This window comes from Malus domestica, chromosome 16 (assembly GCF_042453785.1).
Source record: "Malus domestica chromosome 16, GDT2T_hap1".
In the NCBI taxonomy this organism is placed as follows: domain Eukaryota; kingdom Viridiplantae; phylum Streptophyta; class Magnoliopsida; order Rosales; family Rosaceae; genus Malus; species Malus domestica.
The window spans coordinates 10,420,862-10,442,288 of NC_091676.1; the positions used below are offsets into that span (position 1 = coordinate 10,420,862).

The window sequence follows — 21,427 nt, forward strand, 5'->3', positions numbered from 1 at the left end:
TATTTAATGTTTACGAAATTGTTATTAACACTTCAAAATCTCATTTTGTACTCCAAACTTTCTATAATTAGAAAGAATAATACACTTATGAAGGGTGTAGAATGAGATTTTTGAAATGCTAATAACAGTTCTCAATTTTTATTATAAATTATTAATTTTTTATTAATAAATAAATAAATTATTAATTAATTAATTAATTTTTATTTCAATTGGTGAAATAGTGAGTCTACTCCTACCACGTCATCATTGAATAGTCAAATCGACAAAAAACTTAACGAAAGTATAACATTGCAACGAATCTATAAATTAAGGTATGATATTGCAATGTTTAAAACATGATATATAAAATTGTAGTTCAACTAATAGTTGAGGTCATTTTTTATAATTTACTCAAAAATTTAACTTGTATTGTTGGAGATGCTTTTAAGATTGAAATGTAACGGCTAAGTTAGGTGTGTAAATACTAGAAAACATTTGAATAAATGGGGATGGAAAGACACTTCAGTGGGGATGAGATAAGTTACAAGACAACGAGGAAAAATAATATCAATTTGTATTAGAAATGCTACCTGCCACGCGCACCAACAACAAATTAACATCGTTGCTACTCCACCGCAAAACCACCCGTCTTTCAAATCTTATGAATCTCTCTGTGCAGCGGTACCAAAACAACCTTGAAAAAAAAACAAACAAATTTCCATATGTTTTTTTTAACACCTCCATTAGCCCCTCATAATAACAGACTACTAATGACACATTCTTCAAAGAACACGAAAACATAAAAATCATAAAAAAAAAATTAAAAAAAAACCCAAATGGCAAAATGCCGGTATATATGATAGAGCAACAGCAGCACATGCTGCACAATTCAATTCGATGTTGTGATTCGATGTTGACTGAAGAGCCACCGTTAAAGCTTTCAAGCTTGGGGTTTCTCCCACTTGAGTGGCTTCACAACCTCCCAGGTGAAGTCAGGGTCATCCCTGCCGAAATGTCCGTAGGCGGCGGTCTTCAAAAACCTATCATTGCCGCCCCTCTTGAGATCCAGGTTGATGGAGATCATGCCTGGCCTGAAATCGAAGCTCTCCTTCACAATCTTCAGGATCTCCTTGTCGGGGATCTTCCCGGTGCCATAAGAGTCGACGAACACCGACAGAGGCTCGGGCACACCGATGGCATAGGACACCTGGACAATGCACCTCCTTGCAAGTCCACTGGCCACTATGCTCTTTGCGGCCTGCCTCACGATGTAGGCACCACTCCTGTCCACCTTGGTTGGGTCCTTGCCAGAAAAGGCACCACCTCCGTGAGCACCCCATCCTCCATAGGTGTCGATGATGATCTTGCGGCCGGTGAGACCTGCGTCACCATGAGGGCCTCCAATCACGAATCTGCCAGATGGGTTGAGATGGAAGATGGTCTTCTCATCAAGGTACTTCTCGGGGATCACAGGCTTGATCACATGCTCCTTGAGATCAGCGGCAATCTCATCGTTTGTCACGGTCTCATCGTGCTGGGTTGAAATCAGGACAGTGTGGACACGAATTGGGACCATGGCACCCTTGTCATTGACATACTCAATAGTAACTTGGGTCTTGCCATCAGGCCTCAACCAAGCACAAGTCCCGTTCTTGCGAACCTCAGTGAGCTTGGCACCGAGCTTGGTTGCAAGGACGTGCGTGAGTGGCATGAGCTCGGGGGTCTCATCAGTGGCATAACCAAACATGTGGCCTTGGTCACCAGCACCAATTTCCTCAGGCTTCTTGGAGAAATGACCATGGACACCTTGAGCAATGTCAGGGCTCTGCTGCTCAATGTTCACAAGAACCTTGCAGTTGTCTGCATCAAGACCCACATCGTCTGATACGAAACCAATTGTGCGGCATGTGTCACGAACGATCTTCTCGTAGTCCACATTGGCCTTGGTGGTGATTTCTCCGAAAACCATGACCATGTTGGTCTTGGTACAGGTCTCGCAGGCGACCTTGCTGTCAGGGTCTTGTGCAAGGCAGGCATCGAGCACCGCGTCGGAGATCTGGTCACAGAGCTTGTCTGGGTGACCCTCATTGACTGACTCGGATGTGAACAAGAAGGTCTCCATTTCTTACAATCTGAAAGAAAAAAAAACACAACAGCATAGCACACAATAAGAACATGCAACTATAAGGCCTTAACTGCCAATTCTTCTGAAATCAAAATCTAAACTTCAGCACACGCATACAGATCCAAAATCCTATATACGAATGCATGCATAAATCGCTACCAGATCTGCAATGTCAGTGTCCATTCCTAAAATCTTAACGGCCAACGGTAACAATTCGAAAAAAAAGTCACTACTTTCCAATAGATCTACTAAAATTGTAAAAACCCAGATTCAAATTTTACCAGATTTCACCAAAAATTCAATCAGCAATGTCAGAGTCCATATTCTAAAACCTTAATGCCCAACTATCACAATTCCACAAAAGCAACTACTTTTCAATAGATCTACTAAAAATAACAAATACCCAGATCCAAAATTTGCCAGATTTCACCAAAAATCTCAATCAGCAATGTCAAAGTCCCCCTCCTAAAACCTAAAAGTCCGAGGGTCACAATTCCACAAAACTAACTACTTTCCAATAGATCTACTAAAATTAACAAAATCCCAGATCCAAAGTTTTCCATATTTCCCCAAAAATTCAATCTGCAAAGTCAGAGTTCACTTCCAATACTATCCAACGGCAACAATTCGAAAAAAAGGCAGCAATTTTCCAATAGATCCACTCAAGTTAACAAAATGACTCCAAGTCCACAACCACCAAAAAAACAACAGATCTAAAGGCAGAATTCAAACAAAACGAGACGAACCCAGATATCGAAAACCCAGAAGGTAGCAGAAACGCACCTGGGATTAGAGAGAAAGATAGATAGGGGGAGAGAGAGTTGCTTGAGTAGAGGAAATTATGGGTTGTAGTGTGTTTTCCTCCTCAAGCGGTTCGAGGAATTTGGGGTTTTGAGGTCCCAATTTATAGGGAAAAGGGGGTGGCCCTCCCCACCCTCCCAAAGCTGGCATACTTTGGGTCAGATTCATCTCGGTCACGTGGCATGGGAATCAGGGGGATCAAATTTAATCTCGGCCGTCGGTGGGGGTGAGTCGGTAGGCGAAAGATTAAAAAATGTGGGAGTTTTGAGATGGAAGGAGGACGCGTTTACCGCGGGAAGTACCTGTAATCCCACCAACCCCAGCCTGTAGTGATTAGTCTACGGTTTTGACTAATCACACCCTTCTTTTTTAAGTCAATTGACTAATCAACCCATGCAAAATCAGAGTTGTACCAACTGCACGAGCACAATTTAGCTGGAGATAATCGTAACTGACCGATGTCTTTGGCTTGAATTTTTGTGTTAACTATATTTTCTGTTCTGCCGTGTTGGGTATGATACTGTTAATAACTCTCCTTGTATCATGTCGTATTTTACGTATTGAATTCAAACCTAGTAAAATATAAACACAAATATGATACAGCATATGTCACTATTAAGTTCAGTTTAGCACAATATAGCATATGTCACTAACTTGTCGTATGAGTTTATTGGTCTTATTGAAGTGTGAAGTTTTATTTCAAAAAGCCTAAATTTAATAGTCTAAGGAGTGGTTTGGGGTTACTCAAATTTTTCTAAAAATAGTTTCTTAAGAAAAGTTGGGGCTTGAATTGTAATTGGCAAAATGAAATTTATAGGTCTAAAATACCAAAAAGCATAAGCAGCTTTACACATGTTTCTCAAAGAAGTATGGAGAGGGGATACCAATTAGTGAAACTTTTATTTGACAATCTTACCCCATCTTGTTTTGATAAAAACACTTTTGGCATTATAGTTTACCATACACTTACTTGCTTTTTTCATAGTTATTTATTCTCATATCACAGCAAAAATAGTCTTGAAAAAAAAAAAAACACCATCTCAACCCCCAAACTAGCCCTAGTTTAAATGTGAGGTTTGACCTTTAATTGTAAGGCTTACCCGAACTCTAAGTTATCCCATTAAAAGAATAATTGAGATATAATATATGTATGTATACTTCGCATCACGTAATGTGTGGTATAAGAACATTGAAATATAAACACCGGACATACATGAAAAGCTTTATTTACCTTTTCGTGTGAAGTTTGGTGTTTTTTGGGTCATATTTTTTGAATAGTTTGGTAAGAACTATGAACTTATATGGTAAGGTTTAAAATGGAGTTGGGTCTTTCCCACCACTAGGCAAATGCTTTGGCTTATTTGGATTTGTATCACTATCTATGGGTGGGGTGGGGTGGGGTTGGTGAGTTTGTGATTTGGTTTTCCATCCTTTTCTACAATCTTATCTTGAATTTTTTATGGTACCACCACCAACCCCCCAACTTAAGAAAATATTTAATATATAGAACATGCTCTTTGGTTTTTTTTTTTTTTTTTTTGAGTCGAGCGATACCGTTAGTAAGTTAAATATTAATTAGTTATCAACTGAGTTCGAATTCACGCCATCATGCAAGAACACAAACATATTTCTACCACTGTAGTAAAATGCTACTTGCAGAGCATGCTTTATTAAATCTACAGCAAAATCTATCGTTTCATAAAAGAAAAAAAATCTACAAATTGCACAACAAAAAATAAATAAATTAAAATTATTGATGCACAAAATTAGTGAAGACTTTAGAACAACGTAAACTGTCAAGTTGATGACCTTAGCTCGGTTGCTCCGGTTACTAGTGAGGACAAATATGTAAAGAAATAAAGATAGGGAAGCAAACACAAGATGTACGTGGTTCATCCTAAATTTGGTTGCGTACACAGAGTAGAAGAGTTCTCATTAATAGTGAAAGGTTTACACAAATACATAGGTTCAGGCATAATCATCATTTGTGAGTTCTAATGACTAGTTTAAGTACAATAATGACATTAAGGATTCATTGTAGGAGAATGATCTTCTTTTATAGTTGAGGAGAGTCTCCAACTTTTGTCCGCGATTGATGTGGGACTCTATGAGCTTTATTCTGAAGTTGACATGTATCGTGTTGTGATTGACCTTCTTGTTGGAGGGAAACTCTTATGCTTCGACAATGTTGCCTCAGCATGAACCCCTCAGTGGATCCTTGAAGGTATGAAGTTGACCTGTGTTTGGTAGTTTTGGGATTTATCAAGTATGGTACAAACAAAAATAATTGAAAAATAAAGGTTTGCACATGAAAGTCCCGTGAACGTGTTTGGTGGTGACATAAGTCACATATTTACTCAACAAGGACGTGGTGCCGTGGTGGTGCTGCACCTTACTCTCTTGTTCTTTTTTTGTTTGTCAATTGTGTTTTGGGTAGAGACGTCACTTTTCTTTGAATTAAATTTGAAACAATAGCTTATGTTGAACAACAAACAATGATTATTTGACACACTTGGCAGTTCGTTAGATTATCGTTGGGCGGAGGTCTTCAAATTTTAAAGGAGAAGAGGTGAGTTTAGCCTTACAATTGGTTAGGCATGATAAATGGGTTGTGTTTGCTGTGTTCGTGTAACACCTGTTATCTTAACGGATCATGGCGTGTTAACATGACCGGACCCGTTATGACCCCGTTAAGAAAACTATTTTTTTTTCTTTCTAAATTTGCTTATACCACATTGCCACATAAATATTACTTCAAAAACTAATTCGAAACAAAAAACCCCAATTTTCACAAAATCTAGGAACGAAAAACCCCAAATTGAATAAACGAAACCAATCTTAATTCACAAAATGCTATATTTTGAAAGTAATTAGAAATAATCAATAATTACCTCGATTAGAACTTGAGATTAGCTCAATCCATAAAGAATCGGAGACAAAAATAGCAAATCGACTGGTGGTGGGTTACTAGGCCGTTATGTGGTGACAGTGGTGTGGTAGAGGGAGATTGGATAGGGTGGTCGTGGACTCATGGCTGGCCGGAGTGAGGTTTCAGACTGAGATTTGAGAGTTCAGTTCGAGAGAGAGCGGCTTGCTTCGATTCGAGCCTTTGAGAACAAGAAAGAGTCTGATTTAGGGCTGAGAAAAACATTGGACAATCGAGATTAAATCTCAGCCGATCCAACATTCATTAATTTTCTAAATTTAATTTAAAAAATAAGTAAATAATTAAATACATATATATTTTTAATTTTATCAGTTCAATGCAGGATTAAATCCTACTATTGTTATTTATAGTATTTCTTTTTAGTGGTATAAAATTATAAAATTAATATTTTTCTTATCATGTAATGGGTTACCCATGTGTATACATGAACCGACCCGTTATTTTAACAGGTGTTTATCGGATTACTCGATAACAACCTGATTCGTTATCGTGTCGATCCGAAAACCTGTTAATTTCGTGTCGTATCGTATCAGGTTAATGGGTCGTGTCATAAATTGTTGGGCCTGCAATCGGCTACTAATAATATGGTTCAAATTCGCCATTGATGATAATCGAATCTAAGACCTCTTCTTACAAATGTTGAGAAATATCACTAGGTCATAGTACTAAGTGACTTTAATACGTCTATTTTAATGCACCCTTTATACGCGGGGGACCTATGGGCTTGCTCCAGTCGCTCGTTGACAGGTTTGGCTTTCTATGCCCCTTGCCTTCTCATGGATTAAGCCCATTAAAATGTTGACCTACTTAAGAACATTTAAATTTTGTTCAAGGAGATACTGAGTTTAAATGTCGTGAACAATATTGCTTGATCAAAGAACGTGGCAACAAATACTTGAAAGCGGGCTAGAGTTTCAACTTCTGCAGGATCCTTCTCTTATCTTCTCCTAACCGAACCAAAAGAATAACCGGATATACCTTCAACTTCTTCAACAATTTCTCGTTTTTGTTAAAGGTATATAGGAAATATCCTGTTGAAAGATACCATATCCTTTCTGATTGGGCTGAATCCGACCCAATAAAGCCCACAAATAGCAGAAAAGCCCAAAAATCTCGGCCCAAAAGCGACCCAGCAACGTGTCGGTGGTTGAGAAAAGGAACGTCGACGCTTAAAGCAACAGAAAACGACTTGTGAGGTGCGTATGTGAGCGGTCTACGTAACACCAGTTGCTTTCTCCTCCTCGACACGTCTTTCTTTCTCTCCCCCCCCCCAAACTTTTTCTATAAATTTGGAAGAAAAAGAGCTTCTTAATTTTCCTTTGATTGATTTCGTTTCAGACTTTTTTTAGACTCTCTCTCTTCTTTCTCTCTCATTCGAAAAGGAAAAAAGGTTCAAGCTTTATGGGGAAGATCCAATCTTTCAAGCAGGAGTTCTCATTCGGTTTGATTTTCCCTCCTTTTTTTTAATTTCATAATTTACGGAAAGGGTGAATATTGTGATGTTTTTGGGTGCTAATATTTTATTTTTGTATAGATGAACGACTTGAAGAATCGAAAAGCATAATTGCAAAATACCCAGATCGAGTTCCGGTGAGTTTTTATTTTTTATTTTCGTAAAATTGTGCGTGAAATTGTGAATTGGAAATGCCAAGATCCTGGGAAATAATGCACTTGGAATTTGGAAATACGGTAATTTGTTCTTGTTGATGATCTTTTGGATGATTAGGTTTTCTTAATTTGTTTCCGCGTTTTTGGTGATTAATATTTGTTAAAGATTTAATTATTATTTTATTACAATTTGACATTGACCCGATTGAGAAATCATAATGTTTTAGTGGCTGAAAGATTGTGAGAGATGCATGCTTTGAAATGGCAAATTTTTGGTTTGTGTGTTGAAGAAAGTACAAATTTTAATTCATGTCGATTGCGTATGTGAAGAATCTCCGGCATGAAGTTGTTTTCATTATATTATTAGGTTTAGGATTCACTTTCAGGCAATTTTTCTTGTTCAAAACTTTCGAAACACAGAAGTCAATTTAAGTTTTAACATGATGGTTCCCATTGTCACCGCCGAGAGTTGTGTATCGTTGATCGGTGTTTTTTTCATTGCATTTCGTGAATAGATCTAACAAACTTGGGAGGAAGTGAATTTTTTAGGAAGATTTTATATTATAACCGCACATTACAATCATAAAGCTGCTTAGAAGCGACACGGTTAGACTTTGTTGGAAGCATCTTTGCGAGGTCGGATAAGATGTCAAAACTGATTAGGGTGTTATTTTTATGTTTTTCTGCAGGTGATCATTGAAAGATATTCCAGGACAGACCTGCCTGAAATGGAAAAGAAAAAGTATGTTTAAGTTGTCACGGTCTCTTCATTTTCTACAAGGTCAATGTTTCTATCGTCGAGAACAAACTTAAATGCCATATGACCCCTGAGTTTTATAATTTCACGTCGAAACTTGTAAATAACACTTTCTAGGATCTAGGAATTTCGATATTCTTATTTCCATCCCTAGGTCCTTCTTCCCGGTTTCTTTGGCATACATGTAGGAACCCTGACTATATAACTCTTCGTTCTTGAAAACAGAGAGTTTGGCATCTGTTACATGCTCTGTGTTCTGAGGATCTTTGTTGCTTGCTTTTCGGTCCTTAAGTAACAGATGTGTACTTGGATGAATTTCCTTTATCTGCAGTTTTGTATAATCCGAATATAGATAATTAGTTCAAAAAGTTAGTAGAAATTGGTTGGTTTACTTCCTGGACAATTTTAGCTAACTGTTTATGCATTCTCACTTTAAGGAGAATAACCTCTATTCCGTGTTTCCTTGTTTCTTCTAGATTCCTGGTTCCTAGAGATATGTCTGTCGGGCAGTTTATCCATATCTTAAGCAGCAGGCTTCACTTGACCCCGGGGAAAGCGCTTTTTGTTTTTGTGAAGAACACTTTACCTCAAACAGGTAAAGAGCGTGTTGTCATTCATTCGACCAGTACAATTTAGCGCCTGCATCATGTTTTCGGAGCCACTTTAACACTTTATTATGTGTATTTCATTTACAGCCGGTCGCTTGGATTCCATCTATGAAACTTACAAGGAGGATGACGGTTTCCTGTATATGTGTTACAGCAGCGAGAAAACCTTTGGCTAATCTTGCCATCTCCTCCCCTAATTATCTAATCGCCTCGGCCATATCAGAGACTTGTAAGTATTCATTGTTAACTTGTTCTCAATCAAAACGGACCTCTGAGGCGTGCTTCACTCTCCATTATCATGTTCTTTGTATATTTGATTCATTGTGAATTCTGTAAAGTTCGCAACTTCTAATAAATGCAACATTTATCAATTCAGTGTTGTCTCATTTTTCTTTCCTGTCCCAATATATTTCCAAACTTTTCCTCCGTAAACTACCAAAGTGAAGTTCAACGGAAAAATAAAGAAAAGGATTTTCTACGGTGCCCCAGAGTCTGGATACTCCGGGTGCTTTAACTGTTGAGATATTTGTTTAAAAATAAAGAAATCAAAATTTAACGGTTAAAAAGTCTAGAGTATTCTATGCTCTTGAGCACCATAGAAGGAAAAATGAAACCGAAAACAAAGAAAGGTATATGAAGAGCAGACAATGATGTATTTATTCACCATGTAGTCACAAACGATACAATGGTACTCACAAGTGAAATGAATGTATTTTTAACACCTTATTCGACAATCTTTACTATTTTATACCCCCAAAATTTCACACAGCATGAATTTTGTATTATTTTACTATTTGGCTACAGTGCATCAGTAATTCCATGGTCAGTGACGTCTGCCTCCACAATGCAAGTATCCTTCAACACTAACCTCTTGTTTTTTTTTTTTTTTTTTTTTTTTTTGGACAAACACTAACCTCTTGTTTGCCTTGAAATATCCCAGAGTAATAAAAAACATCCATCCGCTTACCGAATTTGTGGCACTGAACCAGTGATTTGCTGCAATCACCAAAAAGGATTCTTAGTTCAATAGTATATTGGAAAAAAGGGTAAAAGGGTGACTCCAAGCTAACATGACTTCCCGAGAAGGAACATCTATCGTAAACAGCTTTACTCTTATGTTGCAAAGAGTCTGTTTTCACAAGGGTAAAACATGCAAATAGAGTTGGTTACAAACTTTTAATAAAAGATAGAACTGGATGACACTAAACAAATTAAATTGTTGTCTATATACGGTTTATTGTCCTGTTGCTGAAAACATTCAGTTGCTTTCTGCTAAATAAAGTCTAAGCATCAACAGCACCAAATGGGCATGCCCCGGACACTGCAGTCTTCAAGTTCAGCACATTCTTGAAGAAACACCGGAATGTTTTCAGAAAATGGACCGTGAGGACGACTGATTGGGCTACCCGAATCCCCAAATGAATTAACCCCTAAAATCTTTCGCTACGACGAACCGAAAATTGTCAACATTTTCAATAGGTTGCAATCAGAAATTCTCGATATTGGCTTTCCACTGAACGCAGGTCAATAGTAAGTATCACCAACATGGTACGCCATCACGACTCAAACACCTCCAAGAACTAGAGTCTCATCGTCGTTCATGGTGGGAATTTTAGCATGATGGCGGCAATAAAACCACCCTTAATTGAATGTTTGTTGGATGTTCTAATCCTTGTCTGCTCGTATGATTATGTAGCAGTAGGATTAGGCAAAATCTTTACCCTTACCATGGTAATGCCTGGCATTCAGCTGGTCTAGGATCCGTAGGGTAAACTTTGCATATATATGACAGCCAGGAGGAAGAGATTTCGGTTCGGCTAACACCAGATAAAAAGCCAGATGGGTTCCAACTCCATTGGCTTTTCCCTTGGGATAGAGCTGCATCTTCCTGCAACAACCACCACCACATTTACAACACTTTCAGATAAACCATGCTTAAGTTTTTGATATCTTCGAGAGAAATTTCTTATACTAAGAACGAAGTCTAACAAGTTTAGTGTTTCACTATTTCTGGTCTCCAGCAATGAATGTTTTTTAATCGTAGGATTCCGCGTCTAGCTTTGATACGTTGTCAATCCTCCAAGTATTCTTGTACATAACAGGATCCTTTACCAATGATAGACACTCTCCTTTGCCTGTGCTTCTCTCTTAAATGGGTTGCCATTGTTTCATTTGAAAGGTCTCCATCACCTGCTTGTAAGGAAAAATATAGGTGTTATTCCTAACTAGAAAGCTTTAAAGGGTATAAATGTTGCAGATGACGCTTTACCGCAGTGGCGGAAAACAATCATGCTTATGTATCTTCGCATGGGTCCGATCTCTATCGAAAAACAAAGAAAGGTATATGAAGAGCAGACAATGATGTGTTTATTCACCATGTAGTCACAAACGATACAATGGTATACACAAGTGAAATGAATGTGTTACACCCTATTCGACTATCTTTATTATTTCACACAGGAATTTTGTACTATTTTACTATTTGGCTACAATGCATCAGTAATTCCATGGACAGTGGCGTCTGCCTCCACAATGCAAGCATCCTTCAACACAAACCCCATGTTTGCCTGGTTGAATAATCCCAGAGTGATAAATCTCATTCATCCCCTCACCGAATTTGAGGCATTGAACCAATGATTCGCTGCAATCACCAAAAAGGATTCTCAGTTCAATAGTATATTGGAAAAAAGGGTGACTCCAAGCTAACAAGACTCTCTAGATAGGAACATCTATCGTAAACAGTTTTACTCTTACGTTGCAAAGAGTCTGTTTCCACAAGGGTAAAACATGCAAATAGAGTTGGTTACGAACTTTTAATAAAAGATAGAACTGGATGACACAAATTAAATTGTTGTCTATATACGGTTTATTGTCCTGTTGCTGAAAATATTCAGTTGCTTTCTGCTAAATACTAGAAGTTCAACATGAGTTCAACATTTCAAGAGTGCACCAAAAGGGCATGCCCCGGACACTGCAGTCTTCAAGTTCAGCACATTCTTGAAGAAACACTCAAATGTTTTCAGAAAATGGACCGCGAGGACGACTGATTGGGCCACCCTGAATCACAAAACGAATTAAACCCTAAAATCTTTCGTTACGACCAACCAAAAATTGTGAACATTTTCAGTAGGCTGCAATAAGAAATTCTCGATATTGGCTTTCCACTTAACGCAGGTTCAAAAGTAAGTAACACCAACATGGTACGCCATTGCGACTCAAACACCTCCAAGAACTAGAGTCTCATCGTCGTTCATGGTGGGAATTTTAGCATGATGGCGGCAATAAAACCACCCTTAATTGAACGTTTTTTAGATGTCCTAATCCTTGTTTGCTCGTATGATTATGTAGCAGTAGGATTAGGCAAAATCTTTACCTTTACCATAGTGATGCCTGGCATTCAGCTGGTCTAGGATCCGTAGTGTAAACTCTGCATATATTTGACAGCCAGGAGGAAGAGATTCGGTTTGGCTAATGCCAGATAAAAAGCCAGATGGGTTCCAACTCCATTGTCTTTTCCCTTGGTATAGAGCTGCATCTTCCTGCAACAACCACCACCACATTTACAAAACTTTTAGATAAACTGTGCTTAAGTTTTCGATATCTTCGAGAGAAATTTCTTATACTAAGAGTGAAGTCTAACAAGTTTGTGTTTATACCATTTCTGGTCTCCAGCAATGAATGTTTTTGAGTCGTAGGATTCCGCGTCTAGCTTTGATACGTTGTCAATCCTCCAAGTATTCTTGTACATAATAGGATCCTTTACCAATGATAGACACTCTCCTTTGCCCGTGCTTCTCTCTTTAGGAACGAAGACCTCTGCTCCCTACACACAAGTGTCATCTATGAGAAATCCATTCGAAGCTTCAGTGAATGCTTTATGGGAGAGAAATTGATCGAATCCCTAATCGAGTTTCATCCCATGAAACCGCCTTTCCTTTGGTTATGAGCAATGCATATTTAAAAAGATCGGAAAATGAGACGAAGGTTCCCAAATATGACAACTAAAAGCCTTTTTTATTCATTGAGTTAAAAGAAAGAAATGGTACCTTGAAGAATGAAGTAAATTCCATTGTTCTGATCGAGTATAAACAACTTGAAAACAACGTACACTTCTGAAGAAATCTGAGGAGCAATTGCTCCAGACATTACCAAGTAGAGAGAGATGTGGTCTTTCCCATGCTACATCAGAACACAACCCAAACCTAACAGAGATGCATTAGTGTAAATCTCAAACTCACCACCGTCGTTTGGAAGAGCAAGGACAGGAGCTTGAGTAAGACGCCGTTTAAGCTCCTGGAAACTCTGTTCACAATTCTCATCCCACTTGAACTTGACCCCCTTACGAGTCAACTTAGTAAGAGGCAGGGCGATTGCCGAGGAGTCCTGTACAAAATGTCTCTAATAGCCAGCCATACCTAGAAAACTGCCCACTTCAGTAATGTTTCTCGGTTGCTCCCAAGTAGACATTGTTGAAACCTTTTGAGGGTCCACACTAATTCCCTCAGCAGACACTACATGTCCGAGAAAACTAATATGGTTCCGCCGAAACTGACATTTACTGAACTTAGCATACAGCTGATTGCTTCTCAGCCTTTCCAGCACCACCCTCAGATGCTTCTTGTGCTCGGCAACACTTTTGGAATAAATTAGAATGTTGTCAATAAACACAATCACAAACTGATCCAGATACAGTATGAAGACTCTGTTCATCAAATCCATAAATGCTACAGGTGCATTTGTTAATCCAAAAGGCATGACACAGAACTCATAGTGTTTATACCTAGTCCGGAATGCAGTATTCGGCACATCTTTTTCACGGATCAGTAATGAATGATAACGTGAGCGAAGATCGATCTTAGAGAATACATGTGCACCTTTCAGCTGGTCGAACAGGTCATCGATCCGAGGTAAAGGATAACAGTTCTTCACCGTCACCCGATTCAACTGTCTATAGTAGATGCAAAGTCTCATCGACCCATCTTTCTTTCTAACAAACAAGACAGGAGCACCCCATGGAGACATGATGGGCTGGATGTAACCTTTATCCACTAACTCTTGGAGTTGAATCTTCAATTCTCTCAATTCTTCTGGTGCCATTTGATATCCACTAACTCTTGAAGTTGAATCTTCAATTCTCTCAACTCTGCCGGTGCCATTTGATATGGTGCTAAGGAAATAAGATTTGTACCTGGAGGTAAATTGATGGTGAATTCGATCTCCTTCGCAGGTGGTAACCCTGGAAAATTATCGGGAAACACATCGGTGAATTTCTTCACCACTGGCACATCTTTAGGATGCAAAGAAGGTTCATCCCTCGTAACTACGTGGGCTAAGAATCCCACACATTCTTTCTGCATCAATTTAGTCATCTGGATAGCAGAAATGATACTATTAGGAAGGATTCGTCGCTCACCCTGAAATCTGACTGACGGTCGTCCATGCTGATTGAATGTCACAAACTTCTCCCTACAATTGACAGAAGAGTATTGCAGATCACCACTCCAAGGATCGATAGTATATGGTTAATGACTTTGTTTTCTTGAAGTTGTCTCCCTGAAAGGGTGTAGTTCGATTCGGTAAGAGAGGAAAGTTAAGTCCTTAATATGTCGGTCCCTACGAGATCATAGAGAGGATTGGTGCAGTTGCCCATAGGTTGGAGCTACCACAAGAGCTGTCACAGACTCACAACATTTTCCATGTTTCGGAAATACGTGTCAGATCCCTCTCATGTCATTCAGCCGGAACCACTGGAAGTGAACCAGGATGCGAGTTATGTCAAAGAACCAATGGCTATTATTGACTGACAGGATAAAGTACTGAGGAACAAAGTTATCCCGTTGGTGAAAGTAGTGTGGAGAAACCATGCCGTTGAGGAAGCGACATGGGAAACAGAGGATTTGATGAGGAAACAGTATCTGTTTTTATTTGGTTGCGTTGTAATTTCGGGGATGAAATTTCTTTAAGGGGGTAGATTATAAAACCTCTCCCCAAAAATTTCTATGTAATTATACAATGTCCCTCAAAGTTAATGAAATTTGCATTTTGACCCCTTGGACACTTACCTTATCTGGATTCCTTTTGGGATTTCCTAACCCTTCTCCTCCTATCACGACTTGCCAAGTGGCAAATCATCATCTATTTCTCTCTTCTTTACCCTTCCTGAGTCAGCTCTCTCTTCTCTATCTCTATCTCTCTCTTTCTCACTTTCAGTTTTCTTTCCCTATCCTTCACTCTCTAACTCTCTCAATCTCTCCGATTGCACCCACACACCCATACACACCCAGGAGACACCCCGACAATGGTGCTGGATCACCACCCATGGGGACCTCCATTCCCTCTCCCTAGTCTCGATAGAGCTCGGCAAAGCTGAGAAGCCCAGGGAAAAACCCCCGTTGTACTCGCGACCTTTCGAGCAAAATCCGGACACTTCCCGGCCACCACTCGTCGTGAAACAGGTACCAACTCCTTCCTCTCACCTCTACCTTCATTTTGGCACCTAGATCGGAATCTAGGGTGACGCTTTGACGATGATCGGAGCAGGGGAAGCTTCGGCGTCCCTTTTTCTGTCGAACCCAGGCCCTTTGGGCCGCGTGTATAACTTAGGCCTTAGGCCCGTTTAAAACCCAACCCAAATCCTTTTTATTTATTTAGTTTAGTTTTATTTTATTTTTCTAAACCCAAAACCCTTTAGTTGGGCTAGGCCTTCAGCCCAAGACCAAAGGGGTTTCGGCCCATGAGCTTTAAAATCCCAAACCTTGAGTGAGGCTGGCCCTTAGCCCAATCCTTGGGCCGGGCCTCAAGCCCAACACCCTAAACCTATTAAACCCTAAACCCACCTAAACCCTAAGCCCAACCCAGTTCTAAACCCAAGCCCAAAACCTTGATCCGGTCCAACCCTAAACCAGTTTGACCCGGTTGACTTTGACTGACCCGACCTGTTGACTTTGATCGGTCAACGTTGATCGTTGACTTTGATTGGTCAACGTTGACCGTTGACTTTTGGGGTTTTGTCCGGAACCCCTCCTAGGCTAATTTCAATGTCTTGGAACCGTTTTTTACATCCGTTTTCTCGAACTAAATCGTTTGAGTATAGTTCTATTAATTGCACCTAAGCACATAAAGGGTACAATTAATAGAACTATACTCAAACGATTTAATTCGGAAAAAGGACGTTAGAAACGGGTCCAGAACGTCGAAATTAGCCTAGGAAGGGTTCCGGACAAAACCCAAAAAGTCAACAGTCAACGTTGACCGGTCAAAGTCAACGGTCAGCATTGACCAAGTCAAAGTCAACGGGTCGGGTTGGTCAAAGTCAACTGGGTCAAACCGGTTTAGGGTTGGACCGGGTCAAGGTTTTGGGCTTGGGTTTAGAATCGGGTTGGGCTTAGGGTTTATATGGGTTTAGGGTTTAATAGGTTTAGGGTATTGGGCTTAAGGCCCGGCCTAAGGATTGGGCCAAGGGCCAGCCTCACTCAGGGTTTGGGGTTTTAACGCTCACGGGCTGAAACCCCTTTGGTCTTGGGCTGAAAGCCTGGCCCAACTATAGGGTTTTGGGTTTAGAAAAATAAAATAAAACAAAACAAACATCAGACTTGATGAGAAGGTCAATTATGTGAAAGAAGAGAAAGAAGAGAATGGCGTTGTAAGTATCTTTGATATGCACATAACAGTGCCTTACGCACACCCGCCTGAAGGTAATACAGTGACCACTAGATACGCACAAAACCATTGAACATAGTCTTTCTAAAACATAGGTATATATATTTCAAAAGCATCTTCATAGTATAAAGTCATCTATCATCTATACTATAAAGAAGGGTGTGAAAACATGTTCTAAATAGTATATCGTCATCCATCAGAAACCCTACAAAGAACATGGGTTCGATAGAAAATATGGTATGCCAAAATATTCTAAGTAAGCTTAATATCTTATAAAACGTTTCATAAAACGTAATCAATAAATCCTGCTTTCCATGTATGCATTTCTACTATTTAAAACATGCAATTTAGAAGGGGTCCACTCACAGATACTCCATCATCGTAAAGCCGTACGAAATATGAATGTCTGGGATGATATTCGATAATGTAGTCATAATCATTGATGAGTTCCATCCATCTTCTCTGCCTCAAATTCAAATCCTCCTTAGTGAAGACATGTTTTAGGCTCTTGTGATCAGTGAAGATGTGGCACTTTTCGCCGTACAAGTACTGTCTCCAAATCTTTAGGGCAAAAACTACTGCTCTGAGCTCCAGATCATGAGTGGGGTAGTTTATTTCGTGATTCTTGAGTTGCCTGAAAGCATAGGCGATAACCTTCCCATGCTGGATCAGAACCCAACCCAAACCTGACAGAGATGCATCAGTGTAAATCTCAAACTCATCACCGTCATTTGGAAGAGCAAGGACGTGAGCTTGAGTAAGACGCCGTTTAAGCTTCTGGAAACTCTGTTCACAATTCTCATCCCACTCGAACTTGACCCCTTACGAGTCAACTTAGTAAGAGGCAAGGCGATTGCTGAGAAGTCTTGTACAAACGTCTTTAATAGCCAACCAGACCTAGAAAACTTCTCACTTCAGTAACGTTTCTCGGTTGCTCCCAAGTAGACACTGCTGAAACCTTTTGAGGGTTCACACTAATTCCCTAAGCAGACACTACATGTCCGAGAAAACTAATCTGGTTCAGCCAAAACTGACATTTACTGAACTTAGCATACAGCTGATTGCTTCTTAGGCTATCGAGCACCACCCTCAGATGTTTCTTGTGCTCGGCAACACTTTTGGAATAAATTAGAATGTCTTCAATAAACACAATCATAAACCGATCCAGATACTGTCTAAAGACTCTGTTCATCAAATCCATAAATGCTGCAGGTGCATTTGTTAATCCAAAAGGCATGACACGGAACTCGTAGTGTCCATACCTAGTGTGGAATGCAGTCTTCGGCACATCTTTTTCACGGATCAGTAATTGATGATACCTGAGCGAAGATCGATCTTAGAGAATACATGTGCACCTTTCAGTTGGTCGAACAGGTCATCGATCCGAGGTAGATGATTTGAGGATCCCCGAAATTCTCACAAAGAGGATCCGGAGAGGATCCTCATTCAATTTTAGCTGCTTGTTTATGCATTCTCACTTCAAGGAGAATAACCTCTATCCCGTGTTTCCTTGTTGCTTCTAAATTCCTAGTTCCTAGAGATATGTCTGTCCGACAGTTTATCCATATCTTAAGCAGCAGGCTTCACTTGACCTCGGGGAAAGCTCTTTTTGTTTTTGTGAAGAACACTTTACCTCAAACAGGTAAAGAGCGTGTTGTCATCCATTTGACCAGTACAATTTAGCGCATGCATCATATTTTCGGAGCCACTTCAACACTTTATTATGTGTGTTTCTTTACAGCCAGTCACTTGGATTCCATCTATGAAACTTACAAGGAGGATAACGGTTTCCTGGATGTGTTACAGCAGCGAGAAAACATTTGGCTAATCTTGCCATCCCCTCCCCTAATTATCTAATCGCCTCGTCCATCTCAGTGACTTGTAAGTATTGATTGTTAACTTGTTCTCTATCAGAACGGGCCTGTGAGGCCCGCTTCACTCTGTATTTTCATGTTCTTTGTATATTTGATTCATTGTGAATTCGGTAAAGTTCGCAACTTTTAATAAATGCAACATTTACCAAATTCAATATTGTCTCATTTATCTTTCCTGTCCCAATATATTTCCAAACTTTTCCTCCTTAAACTACCAAATTGAAGTTCAACGAAAAAAAAAAAGGATTTTCTACGATGCCCCAGAGTATGGGATACTCCGGGTGCTTTAACCGTTTAGATATTTGTTTAAAAATAAAGAAATCAAAATCTAACGATTAAAAAGTCCGGAGTACTCTATGCTCTCAAGCAACATGGAAGGAAAAATGAATCCGAAAACAAAGAAAGGTATATGAAGAGCAGACGATGATGTATTTATTCACCACGTAGTCACAAACGATACAATGGTATTCACAAGTGAAATGAATGTGTTTTTAACACCTTATTCGACTGTCTTTACTATTTTACACCCCCAAAGTTTCACACATCATGAATTTTGAACTATTTTACTATTTGGCTACAGTGCATCAGTAATTCCATGGATAGCGACGTCTGCCTCCACAATGCAAGTATCATTCAACACAATGTATGCCTGGTTGAATGATCCCAGAGTAATAAATCTCATCCATCCCCTCACCGAATTTGAGGCACTGAACCAGTGATTTGCTGCAATCACCAAAAAGGATTATCAGTTCAATAGTATATTGGAAAAAAGGGTAAAAGGGTGACTCCAAGCTAACAGAACTCTCCGGGAAGGAACATCTATCGTAAACAACTTTACTCTTACGTTGCAAAGAGTCTGTTTCCACAAGGGTAAAACATGCAAATAGAGTTGGCTACAAACTTTTAATAAAAGATATAACTGGATGACACTAAACAAATTAAATTGTTGTCTATATACGGTTTATTGTCCTGTTGCTGAAAACATTCAGTTGCTTTCTGCTAAATACTAGAAGTTCAACATGAGTTTCAACATTTCAAGAGTGCACCAAATGGGCATGCCCCGGACACTGCAGTCTTCAAGTTCAGCACATTCTTGAAGAAACACTCGAATGTTTTCAGAAAATGGACAGTGAGGATGACTGATTGGGCTACCTGAATCCCAAAACAAATTAAACCCTAAAATCTTTCGCTACGACAAACCTACAATTGTGAACATTTTCAGTAGGTTGCAATCATAAATTCTCGATATTGGCTTTCCACTGAACGCAGGTTCAACAGTAAGTATCACCAACATGGTACGCCATCACGACTCAAACACCTCCAAGAACTAGATTCTCATCGTAGTTCGTGGTGGGATTTTAGCATGATGGCGGCAATAAAACCACCCTTAAATTTTGAATGTTTGTTAGATGTTCTAATCCTTTTTGCTCGTATGATTATGTAGCAGTAGGATTAGGCAAAATCTTTACCTTTACTGGAGAGATGATACTCGCCCCACTTCTGATCTAGGATCCGCAGGGTAAACTCTGCATATATTTTATAGCCAGGAGGAAGAGATTTCGGTTCAGCTAACGCCAGAAAAAAAGCAAGATGGGTTCCAACTCCATTGCCCTTTCCCTTGGGATAGAGCTGCATCTTCCTGCAACAACCACCATCACATTTACAACACTTTCAGATAAACTGCGCTTAAGTTTTTGATATCTTCGAGAGAAATTTCTTATACCAAGAGCGAAGTCTAACAAGTTTAGTGTTATATATATACCATTTCTGGTCTCCAGCAATGAATGTTTTTGAGTCGTAGGATTCCGCATCTAGCTTTGATACGTTGTCAATCCTCCAAGTATTCTTGTACATAACAGGATCCTTTACCATTGATAGACGTTCTCCTTTGCCTTCGCTTCTCTCTTTAGAAACAAAGACCTCTGCTCCCAACACACAAGTGTCATCTATGAGAAATCCATTTGAAGCTTGAGTGAAAGCTTTGTGGGAGAGAAATTGATCGAATCCCCAATCGAGTTTCATCCCATGAAACCGCCTTTCCTTTGGTTCTGAGCAATGCATATTTAAAAAAGATTGGAAAATGAGACGACGCTTCACAAATATGAGAACTATAAGCCCTTTTTATTGGTTGAGTTAAAAGAAAGAAATGGTACCTTGAAGAACGAAGTAATTGCCGTTGTTCTGATCGAGTATAAACAACCTGAAAACAGCAGACACTTCCGAAGAAGTCTGGGGAGCAGTTGCCCTAGACATTACCAAGTAGAGAGAGATGTGCTCTTTCACATTCCTGCTCTTGTTTCCATTCGGATAGAAAACCAGTTTCCTGCAGCAAAACAGCAATTTATAGTACTCAGATTCATATTCCAAAAAAAAGAAGAAAACACTAGCAATTATCGCAAAGCTAATGAGAAAAAGAACAGTAAGAACCTATGCTCAGAAATAGAGAGAAAGGATTGTACCATTTGTATCCTCCGGCTTCAAAGTCCCCAGATTCATATTTCTCCATGTTATGTTTGGTGAGCAACGAAATCGATTGTACTTTTACTGTGTAATGGGTTGGTGGTGCATCCGAAATAGTTCTCAGTATCCCTGAAAAGAAACGTGTACATTAGCTACTAATTTCCAACTTCAACACACTCAAGCAAACAGATAAAGTATCTTACCATCTTGGTCATCGAAGTTGAGACTCGTCATATCAACAAACTTGATTTTCCGATAATTCAATACAAGTTACAAAGGATTCAACCGGGGTTTCTGTTCTAGAACCAAATATGTTTTCCTGCTTATAAGGAAAAATTAAAGTGTATTATTCCTAACTTGAAAGCTTTTAAGCATAGAAATGCTATGCTTTGCTTCAAAAGGGTTGCCATTGTTTCATTTGAAAGGTATCCATCACCTGCTTGTAAGGAAAAATATAGGTGTTATTCCTAACTAGAAAGCTTTAAAGGATATAAATGTTGCAGATGACGCTTTGCCGCAGTGGCGGAAAGCAATCATGCCTATGCGCCTTGGTGCGGGTTTGATCTCTACCCATCCCCTCCCCCTGAACACTAACAATTGAACCTAGCA

General features: G+C 39.4%; 3 protein-coding genes and 1 pseudogene across 3 annotated transcripts; 2 read left to right on the forward strand and 2 right to left on the reverse strand.

Moving 5' to 3' along the window:
- Window positions 1-536: 536 nt before the first annotated feature.
- LOC103452744 (S-adenosylmethionine synthase 2) lies at window positions 537-3,164 on the reverse strand. Its single transcript, XM_008392276.4, has 2 exons — window positions 2,888-3,164; window positions 537-2,111 (listed from the first exon to the last, which is right to left on the reverse strand). The coding sequence occupies exon 2, from the start codon at window positions 2,099-2,101 to the stop codon at window positions 920-922; it is 1,182 nt and encodes a 393-aa protein (XP_008390498.1). The 5' UTR covers window positions 2,102-2,111; window positions 2,888-3,164; the 3' UTR covers window positions 537-919.
- A 3,867-nt stretch (window positions 3,165-7,031) lies between these two features.
- On the forward strand, window positions 7,032-9,196 carry LOC103452743 (autophagy-related protein 8i). Its single transcript, XM_008392275.4, has 5 exons — window positions 7,032-7,293; window positions 7,387-7,442; window positions 8,150-8,202; window positions 8,694-8,812; window positions 8,913-9,196. Exons 1-5 carry the CDS (start codon window positions 7,254-7,256, stop codon window positions 8,999-9,001), a joined length of 357 nt encoding a protein of 118 aa, XP_008390497.1. The 5' UTR covers window positions 7,032-7,253; the 3' UTR covers window positions 9,002-9,196.
- An 8,635-nt stretch (window positions 9,197-17,831) lies between these two features.
- Window positions 17,832-18,312, forward strand: LOC108175040 (autophagy-related protein 8i-like; annotated as a pseudogene).
- Window positions 18,313-18,764: 452 nt separating this feature from the next.
- Window positions 18,765-21,153, reverse strand: LOC103452742 (BTB/POZ and MATH domain-containing protein 3-like). The gene is made up of 6 exons (XM_008392274.4): window positions 21,022-21,153; window positions 20,818-20,947; window positions 20,512-20,681; window positions 20,121-20,406; window positions 19,828-19,997; window positions 18,765-19,081 (listed from the first exon to the last, which is right to left on the reverse strand). Exons 1-6 carry the CDS (start codon window positions 21,050-21,052, stop codon window positions 18,933-18,935), a joined length of 936 nt encoding a protein of 311 aa, XP_008390496.2. The 5' UTR covers window positions 21,053-21,153; the 3' UTR covers window positions 18,765-18,932.
- Between the last annotated feature and the right edge of the window lie 274 nt (window positions 21,154-21,427).

Bases quoted from the DNA above. Each gene is read 5' to 3' on its own strand.
- LOC103452742 (XM_008392274.4), bottom strand. From the start codon at position 21,052: ATGACGAGTCTCAACTTCGATGACCAAGATG. The intron at 20,682-20,817 runs GTACAATCCTTT...GTTTTGCTGCAG, and splicing joins GAAGCCGGAGGATACAAATG to GAAACTGGTTTTCTATCCGA. The intron at 19,082-19,827 runs GTAAAGATTTTG...TGGTGATTGCAG, and splicing joins GTATCATCTCTCCAGTAAAG to CAAATCACTGGTTCAGTGCC.
- LOC103452744 (XM_008392276.4), bottom strand. From the start codon at position 2,101: ATGGAGACCTTCTTGTTCACATCCGAGTCAGTCAATGAGGGTCACCCA.
- LOC103452743 (XM_008392275.4), top strand. From the start codon at position 7,254: ATGGGGAAGATCCAATCTTTCAAGCAGGAGTTCTCATTCG. The intron at 7,294-7,386 runs GTTTGATTTTCC...ATTTTTGTATAG, and splicing joins CAAGCAGGAGTTCTCATTCG to ATGAACGACTTGAAGAATCG. The intron at 8,203-8,693 runs GTATGTTTAAGT...TGTTTCTTCTAG, and splicing joins CCTGAAATGGAAAAGAAAAA to ATTCCTGGTTCCTAGAGATA.